We start from the raw sequence: 10,034 nt of genomic DNA on the forward strand, positions 1-10,034 counted from the left end.
TGTATACATGACAGATAAATAGGACAATGTTAATAAATGCCCACGTCAGTATTTGTGTGACAAGAGATGACAGATAGATAGGACAATGTTAAATGCCACCGTCAGTATTGTGTGGCTATACAAACGAATCGAACGACCCTTTCCATACGCCGCTAAAATTCACAAATCATATATATGTAGCTATATTTGATATTAGAACGCCAACAGCTCATAGCCCACTAAATTGATAATTATACAAATCAAAATTGTTGTTTCTTTTTTTTTAAATTAAAAAAATACTGTGTCATAGGCGTAAATAACTCGTATTTATTTAAAAATACATATTTATTTAGCCCAAAAGAGACAAAACATTGTTTTGGATATTTTTAATATTTATATATTTTTTCTAAACAAAAAACAATATATGATTTTAGTTTTTACATAGCCTTCTAAACTATACTTCAATTTTCAGAAGGCTATGTATAAATTATTTCATGTATATAAATGCCTACATACGGTATTGCATCATGTAAAAAAATGCCTACTTAAGTTATTGCAAATACTGATACATAAACGCAGTCTCACACTTGATTCCATTTTGTAGATGAAAACTTCCACACCGTAACGGACAGGTGCTTTCCAATTTAGGCAGATGAACGGTGTATGCATGTACATTGTTCGTATCATTGTTCTGTTTTATTGATGTCATGTCTATTGGGATTTATGCGTTTTCGAGATATATTGTACACTCATAAGTGTACACATTAACAAACTGCAATTAATATACAGTTCTTCGGTCTTTGGCATATTCCTCTAGGTTGGATATTGATACAGGTTGGTTGTCGGAGACAAGGTGTATTTACACATCTATATCCGCTGTTCAGGATCAACGGTGAGATGTATCAGAATTGCGCAGCATTCGTAGTACAAACCCAAGGCCGTGATTTCAGGTGATATTCGGATTCAAGTGCATGGTATGTTTGAAGCGATCTCCATGTGAACTTGTCAGTGTTAAAAGAATAGTGTTCAACAAGTCACACGCCAGTTCATTTATATCCATTAGCGCTCATGAACTTAGCTTTGCATCAAGAGTGTATGTGTGCAAACGAACGTAAGCCTGAAACAGTTTATAATATAAACAGTCAATCTGGATTAAACTCACTTTAATATTTTTTGTTGAAAGCCATTTGTCGTATGGACATACATATACCAAAAACAAATCTGGATCTCTATCATTCGTAATATGTTTGTAGCGCAACTCGGCATCTGGTAACACTGCTACCAGGCCGTATAGGTGATTTTAGGTTACACGCACTCAGACATTGCGTCTCTCGGGGCTGCTTGTTCAAAGAAATCGGTGATGTTATCTCAGGGCACATTCTCCGGCTTTTCACGTGTATACTGTCTTGAACATAGCCGAACCGTTGTGCTTCCGCTTCTACCTAGCCACTTTTATACCACCATGGGCTTTCTACTAGGCCACACGAACACGTGTCATCACTAACCAGAATGACTCGACGGCCTTCCAGCTGCCTCAGGAGAAGCGAATGAAAGCGCACTACTATATGCAATCGACTTAGATTATTCCAGAGTCATAATCTGGAGACTTCAAGGTTAGGTCCAATTCTATTGAAAAATCCATGCTGTACACTTCGCTCGGCTCTGGATCGTCTATACATGCTATGCCATCTTCAATTTCGGTTTTTCGAGGGATCGGCGCCCTCGCGGGAGCCCCAGAAGCATGTCTAGGAATGATTGCAAACAACATTATGCATATTCCTAACAGATATAAATTTAGTCGCATATTAACTGTTATTAATTAATACTGAATTGAGCGGTACACGTATATAAAAGACCGCAATTGATATATGACGTAGAAACAGCTAAACGACTGAGGATGTTCGGCTTTTTGTTCTGTCGTACGCTTATATACCTATACCAATCTTACGTCTGTGATGTTCGTTGAATTATATGTAGCTTGAACCGGTAAATCAGCTCCACATTCAGAATTTTTATATATATAAAAATGGTGAATTCCACGATACATGGTTGATTACTAAATAATACCATCCGAATGACATCTGAATATGCCGATTGACATTTATGCATGGATTAGTTCTAGGACAGAAACGAAATACATGAAGCAATCGGATCTAATTTCCATATACGGGTCAGACCCTGATAAATTTTTTAACAAAATCCTTATTTTCTGGAAATAAAGAATCTATATCAAACTCAAGCAGGGACATACCAATGTAATTCTTCCTTTGAGAGTAGTTAATTAAAAACAAAATTTAAATTTGTATCGTGCTTGCTAAGCTTTTAGGTCTTGGCCCATATGTAACGTCATAGTAATCATGATCACCATGACACTTTCTATTGACTACGAACCTTTTAGCTGGGCCTCTTTGAAGCAATGAAGTCCACCAAGTCACTCTATTAGAAATGAAATGTCATGCACAGCAGTTACTCTCTCACGCCAATAAAATAATCTATCTGACACTCTTCCCGACTGTATTTTTGATATTTTTTGCAGCAACATTATTACTCTTGTGTGAGTCTTCCGCGGTTGCAATACCCATTTGCCATTTGCTTGATTTTTTTGATTTTTTTTTAAATAGAACGTTGGAACATTGGGTATGCATAATTGCACATACTCAGAAACAACACGCATCTCCATCAATGTATGCATTCTTTGTACGTCTAATCTGGATCTCCACCCTGGAAGTTTAATATGTATTCGCATTTAACAGATAGTGTCTCCAAATATAGTATGGAGATGAGTTCTATCTTTTTCTGTAATGTCTCACTAATGTATGGACGGTACAACCGATGACAAACCAATGTGTAGACTTTGCTGAACTTTCATGCTTGGCTATATCAGTGTTGACTGTAGAATATAGTTCTAAGTATCGTGGAAGTACTATGTTGTCGGACGTGTAGTTTATATACGTGGATAGACCAAACGGCGTCTGTAACCTCTTCAAATTTGTCACGCATGCAAGTATAGCAACTTCAACTACGGGTACATTTCAACCGTAGTCTGGTGTTTATATATACCATACAATTGTGCTATTTATGTCTCACCTCTCATCGTGATGATTTGCTACACATATAAATGGTGTATGTGCATACGCTACACATGTAAATGGTGTATGTGCATACGCTACACATGTAAATGATGTATGTGCATACGCTACACATGTAAATGGTGTATGTGCATACGCTACACATGTAAATGGTGTATATGCGTGTGCCCCGTCGTGTGTACAATTTTCGGTGGGTTGAGAGTACCCACAAAACAACGACTGATGACGCATCACATATGTATGTTCCAAACATGCAACTATAAAACAGCGACTGATGACACATCACACATGTATGTCTCAAACATGCAACAATGTATCATTCGTTCACCAAGACTGGCGTGGACGCTGATGAGCTCTCGAAAGCATATCCGATATTACAGTCCCGAAAAAATGTGGTAGCACCCACCAACGCTAGAATGACCACAATACTGTTGCAGCGGTGTTATTTTATTTATATTCTGTAGCGGATTGTCATTGCGTACACGTTTTTCGCTGTCGCTATGTTATGTATTGTGTTCCCATGGACTGTAGGACACTTAATTGATCAATGCCACGTCACGCCTTGACCTCTTTTACGCGCGATATGCACTTCCCTTTCCTCCCTGTGCAGAACCAACGTCAGGTGTGTCCGAATGAGTGCGTTGCTAAGATACATGAGTGCGTTGCTAAGATACAGGGTTGCGTAAACATCTGGAAATAACAATTGTATCTAACTATTAAACAGTTCAAATCCTAATGCATATTTTATAGAAGTAAAAGTTTTTTATCATCCGGGTACACCCACCAGTACATCGCTACGAATATGTGTAACGTGTAGCATGTGGCTGAACATAGGTGTATGAGCGCAAGTGTCGCCAGAACACATACAATAAAAAAACACATGTATAGTACAAGCAAATGCACCTATCCTCTGAGCTATACGTACATGCACATGTATAGTGCATTCAGGTACACCTAGCCTCTCAGATATACATACATATGCACATGTATAGTGCATTCAGGTACGCCTATCCTCTCAGATATACATACATACACATGTATAGTGCATTCAGGTACACCTATCCTCTCAGATATACATACATGCACATGTACAGTGCGTTCAGGTACACCTATCCTTTGAGATATACATACATGCACATTTATAGTGCATTCAGATACACCTATCCTCTGAGATATACATACGGAATGTCGGGGTGGTTGCGGGGTGGTCGTCGTCGCTGAGTGATCCTAGTGACAGCCTGGTGTCGCCTGCTTTGGGCCGTTTGCGAACTGTTTTGGTGATCATCTCCACATCACACACATTCGATACTGCGAGTGGCATAAGATGACAGGACACTTGCCTTGAGAATCACTGTCTGACGCGTTCGTGTACTGGAACTAGGCATGAAGCATTGCATATATACTAGGCATGAAGCATGGCATATACACCTCGATGACTGCGTACATACATGGTAACAGCAATGGGTGTGTACCAGGTTTTACCAAACATTCCGCGTAAAGTATTAATCTATCCGTATGGAGATACACACTCCTATAACACCCCCGAGATGCACATATACACGCTAAGGTTGTACCGAGGAGAGGCACATATACACACCCCTACTATGCCTAGCAGTTGTTCACGTAAACCATCGTATGCTTCTCAGAACATACACATACACACACCCCTACTCTCAGAATACACACATACACACACTCCTACTCTCAGAATACACGCATACACACACCCCTACTCTCAGAATACACACATACACACACCCCTATTCTCAGAATACACACATACACACACCCCTACTCTCAGAATACACACATGCACACACACCTACTCTCAGAATACACACATACACACACCCCTACTCTCAGAATACACACATACCGATGACATCCCCGTGCCTGCCGGGGTGACAGCTGCCCATCGCTTGAACGTACTTTGACGTCTGACTGTACGTGCACGTGACACTCGGCAGATCTGTGCCATAAAAAAACAACACCAAACCATCAGCCGTGCACTCGGGTGAGCAATTGACGGGAGCTATTGTGAATGCGTGCAGAGACATACTCAAGAGTGTATAGAGACATGTCTGTTTGTTCTTGAGAGTGTATAGAGACATGTCTGTTTGTTCTTGAGAGTGTATAGAGACATGTCTGTTTGTTCTTGAGAGTGTATAAAGACATGTCTGTTTGTTCTTGAGAGTGTATATAGACATGTCTGTTTGTTCTTGAGTGTATAGAGACATGTCTGTTTGTATTTGAGAGTGTATGTATCCGACCTAGAACAAGGCAACCAACCCACACACGGACCACATGGGTACTTTTAGTATCTCATGCATCACGCTTACACATTCTAAAGACACATCTCTTCTCACACAACCCACCCATGCAGCTCACACAGCCCACTCACTATCGGTAGAGAGGGCCTGCATATAGCGTAGGCATCTCCGTCCACCACATCATACTGTACTGGCATTATTAAACGCATACACAAACAGCTCTATGTGCTTACAGTCTCCACATGCATAACCACGCACGTGTTGTAAGGCTAAACCCCCTAACAACACACACCCCTATCGTACTCATCACTCACACCCCTACACGCGTACAGCAGAGTACAACTCACACCTACAAGCACTATGACCCTCACTCACTCGTCATGCCACACACACCTGCCGAGCTCACTTACTGTCAGTGTCGGCCAGAGGAGTGCGTCGGCGACCGTTGGCGGTAGTCTGTGAGGGTCTCTTCGTTTGTGTCTGTGAGTGTCTCTTTATGTGTGCTGAAGGCAATGGCTTGTCGGCTGGCGATAGCGCCAGTTGCAAACACGTCCCTTCGAACGTGGCACACTTTTTGGGCGTGTTTCCGGGTGCAATGGCCTGAGAGTCCAAGTGGAAAGGGAAAGAGGACAGTCAATACAATACATTCACGTGCAAATACAGGGCAGCCACTCCGGTGTTCTTCTGCCACTGGTAACTATGTGTACATACGCTTGTACATGCACACGTGCAGGCCTACAGGTAGACGTAAAGTCTATATACAGATACATAGAGGGGGTTTCCAGTCATTTAAACCCCTGTAACAAGGAGGCTTTCAGTCATGTCCGTTGCAACGGTCACACAAGCATGGTCTTCCTGTGCTCCATATCAATACCCAGCCACAGTACAAACCGAAGCAATTGCCAACGTAGCACAACGCTACCACTGCATGCCACAGCCGTCAAGCCGCTGGGCCAATCGACGCTATCCATCGGCCTATAAAAAGGGTCTCAAGACTTGAAGGCTGGTACTGCAGAAGGTGCTTTGACACACAGGTGTGTGTGTGTCGTGTCTTCAGCACAGCTGCGGTGCAATCGAGTGACCGTCCGCGTGTGTACCTTGTCTTTGGAGGACACTCCGGGTGTTTTGATTGGCGGGGGCTTGTTCTCCTTTTGCTTCGATGGCGTGGAGCGGTAGTTGCGCACTTTCTCGGGTGTAGAGAACGCGGGAATGCGCGATTTCTGAGCAGCAGACGAAGCAGACGGTGCACGCAGAGGTCAGGAGAGGTGATATGGCGTATAGGTGCAAGACCGTGAGTAACGCACGTGCAATGTCGCATGAACCAAAGAATGGTAATATGTAGACACGCAAAGCTGCATGATATCATGCAAGTGTTTGAGTGAATGTATATAGGAACTCTTACAAACTCTCACACACATCTATATATATATATATATATATATATATATATAGTGTGTGTGTGTGTGTGTGTGTGTGTGTGTGTGTGTGTGTGTGTGTGTGTGTGTGTGTGTGTGCGTGCGTAATATATATATATATATATACGTGAGTTAGTGTGTTAGTGTGTGTGTGTGTATTGTGATACATGTATTCTTGGTCGAACACACCTTATACGCCTTATCTGGGGTCGGCGCAAATCGGACGGTGGGCCGTGAGGGTTTGTACGGAGGTGTGGTGGCTGTCTTTGCAGTGGCTGCGCTGCAGGCAGTATCTTGTGTACCAGCGCCTTCATCTGCTGTAGAGTGCATACGCCGTGTGCTGTGTGTGTCTCTCGTGGGGTGTCTGCTTGCACTAGCACCAGGTTGCCCGTGTCTCGTCACACTCTTGTGTGCTGCCGAGTGGCTGTGTGGTACGGTGTTCGGGTGTGGTGTGGTGTGCTTGTGCACTGTGTGCTCCTGGTCGGTTGCACTGTGGGGTGCTTCTGTACACCGCTCGGCAGTGGCATGTGTGTGTGTTGGGGTGTACTTATTGGTGGTCTTTTGTCTGTCCGTTTTGATGCGCCTCCGACGGTCAACAGGCACACACTGCTTGTCGTTCTTACACTTAAACTTATTGGCCCTGCTACTCAAAACAGATCTCCCCCTGCCCTGTCCATTGACATTTTTGGGCCTCTGCATCTGAGTCTGTCTCTCCGCACCCTTGCCTCTGTGTGCGTGGGGAGAGCGTGTGTTCAGTGGCTGCACATCAGCACCCGCACACGTCCGCCCAAGTGGTAGCGACTGCGTGCGTGTACAATATATATTCATCGCTAGTGGGAAGGCCGGTTGCCCAAACTTCGGGGTTGCGTCGTTGTTGCGCTCCAGGGTGTTCTGGTACATCAGCCGCTCCTTCTCGCGGTAATATCTGAATCGCTGGGTCTCGCGGAGCTGCACAGACTCAGTTGCCTGTGGCCCACACGCCCTGGTTGGCGAAGTGCTTGCTCTGCTGCGCTGTATGTCCTGCGACGCTTCACCCATGTGTGCACGTGTGAAATCGAGTTCGCTGTCTGCGCAGACGTGCGCTGTGTCTCCCTCACTCCTGCTAGCACGACAGTCAGGCACCAGGTGCATGTCGCGTGCATGGGACGTATACCGAGTGTGTGCTGTGGTGTAATACTGTATGCTTCCGTGTACACTCCCTTGTGTACTTTCTTTTGTGCTTCCTTTGCCATGCTTGGCTTCCACTATCAGTGCAGCATCCAGCCGCTGCGCCGCTGATAAGGTCGCCTCGCTGTCTCTGAGGCTGCGAGTGACCTCAATGGTATCAGCACCAATCTGTACGCAATCTGATATCTGTGTCCCCTTGAACACGTACACGCTCTCTCCCGTGGCCTGTGCTGCGTCGGCACTCCCCTCTCCTCCCTTGTGGGTACTGTGTTTGCTGCCGTAGATGTTGGTGCTGTGTTTGCTGCCGTGGGTTGCGTTGTGCGTGGTGCCGCGTGCTATTTGTGCACTGGCAGTGTCTGTGCATTCGCCATCCTTGCCTGCGTGTGCTGGCCTGTCCGTGTCTTGGGCCTCACCCACCGTACGACCACCCACTTCCCTGTGCGTTGTCTTGTTGTGCTCTTCGCCCTCCTTTTCTGTGTCGTCTGTAGCGTGTGGCCCAGGGCTTTGGTACCGAACATCGTCGCAAGCGTCAGATCGCGTTGTTAGCGCAATGATTTGTGCCTCATCAGACAGCGCTGCTGCCGTACGATAGACATGGTGCTCTTTGGACTTATGGCCGACGATCGGTCTCTTCTCTCTACTATGCAAGCCCTTTCCGTGGCCTTCATGGGTGGTTTCTGAGCCGTTTTTGTCCTCACTGCCGCATTCGAGAGCTACGGCACTTTCTGCAAACTGCGAAAAGGTGGGCACAGGTGGCAATGGTATGCGCGACAGCAAATGGTTCACACACGTCACCCACGTGTCACTGGAACCATGCCCCACCCCATGTGCTGCCCGGAGGTTGCCATGGCAACTACTCTCAGCAACAGCCGGGCTCATCAGCAGAGGACTGTCGGCTGTGTCACGGGTGATAGACAGCTCTGGTCTATATGCGGAAGGAAGTAAGGGCGTGATATGAGTTTGTGCTGCGTAGGGTGTAGGGCACGAGATGAGTGTTGTGCTGCGTAGGGTGTAGGGCACGAGATGAGTGTTGTGCACGTAACCCTGCTCACCTGCCTCAACCGCAGTGGTTGGCGGTAGCATTGGGATGGCAGTTTGCGGTGGCGAAAACCCAAAAACCCTGTCTAGCAACAACCAGCAAACTTCAAACGGATACTACTGAGCTTAACGACACACGTGCCCATACGCTTTACAACCGGGGGCTGATCCAGAAACGAATGCAAGATGAAAGTGGGGCTGTTTGAACCTCTGACGTCGTCGAAACAACTTGTATATATGTATGTGTAACAGAATCTCAGGAGAAGCTGACGGGTACGCCTGAAAATTGCATACGTCTGTACAGTCATACACTCGAGAATAGTCTCCGCCAGCTTACCGATAGGCATCAGTCTCCGCTGCCAAGTGGTCCATACTCTGTGAATTGACCATGTGCTGGTTTACTCTCCTTAGAGCTCCTGCGTGTTGAAGCACATGCACATACACGTTGAGCGTTGGCATGTTAGCTTATTAATCAGGCCATACACCTCGCATGCAATGTAGTACAAAGCCTGCACACGCTGCGGTAGTAGCGATCAATGTTTTCAAAGGGATTGTGACAAACGGGAGCATTCGTGAGCATACGCACTCCTTGGACAGGGAGAGTGGTACCAAAGACACATAGTGGCTGGGCTATAGTACAGTCATCTCAACGGATAGGAGCCACACATCACACCATGAGAATAATGCAATATCCAAGGAGTTGATCACTCGACGAACCACCGGTGATCTAGCCAAATCAAATGGGAAACATTTGCAATAGATTCTTGTTACACAGCGAAGTGTGATGAAACATATTTGCCAATGTATTTGCAACACGTTCTCAGACACATTGATATTTTTTACGCACAGTTGTACCCGACTCTTTTCACAAACAAATCGATACCGTCTACTACAGAGAGTTGAGAGTACGTACGCCAACACACATCAAGAAAAAACTCGCTAATAAATAATTGCATCTCGGAAATTTGTTGCTTGGTATCAGAGTGTACAAAATCACAGACCACTACAGCGAAACAGTAACTATAAGGAAACGCACTTTTATATAGTTAATATCTATATATCTATACATATATATT

General features: G+C 45.1%; 2 protein-coding genes across 2 annotated transcripts; both read right to left on the reverse strand.

Moving 5' to 3' along the window:
* Positions 1-4,250: 4,250 nt before the first annotated feature.
* SARC_11217 (hypothetical protein) lies at positions 4,251-5,125 on the reverse strand (the record flags this gene model as incomplete). The annotated part of the gene is made up of 2 exons (XM_014294699.1): positions 4,251-4,376; positions 4,945-5,125. Coding segments are annotated over 2 exons (307 nt in total), but the record flags the coding sequence as incomplete, so codon positions are not given.
* Positions 5,126-5,740: 615 nt separating this feature from the next.
* SARC_11218 (hypothetical protein) lies at positions 5,741-9,003 on the reverse strand (the record flags this gene model as incomplete). The annotated part of the gene is made up of 3 exons (XM_014294700.1): positions 5,741-5,938; positions 6,436-6,558; positions 6,943-9,003. 3 exons carry the CDS (start codon positions 9,001-9,003, stop codon positions 5,741-5,743), a joined length of 2,382 nt encoding a protein of 793 aa, XP_014150175.1.
* Between the last annotated feature and the right edge of the window lie 1,031 nt (positions 9,004-10,034).

Source organism: Sphaeroforma arctica, assembly GCF_001186125.1.
Source record: "Sphaeroforma arctica JP610 unplaced genomic scaffold supercont1.1577, whole genome shotgun sequence".
In the NCBI taxonomy this organism is placed as follows: domain Eukaryota; class Ichthyosporea; order Ichthyophonida; genus Sphaeroforma; species Sphaeroforma arctica.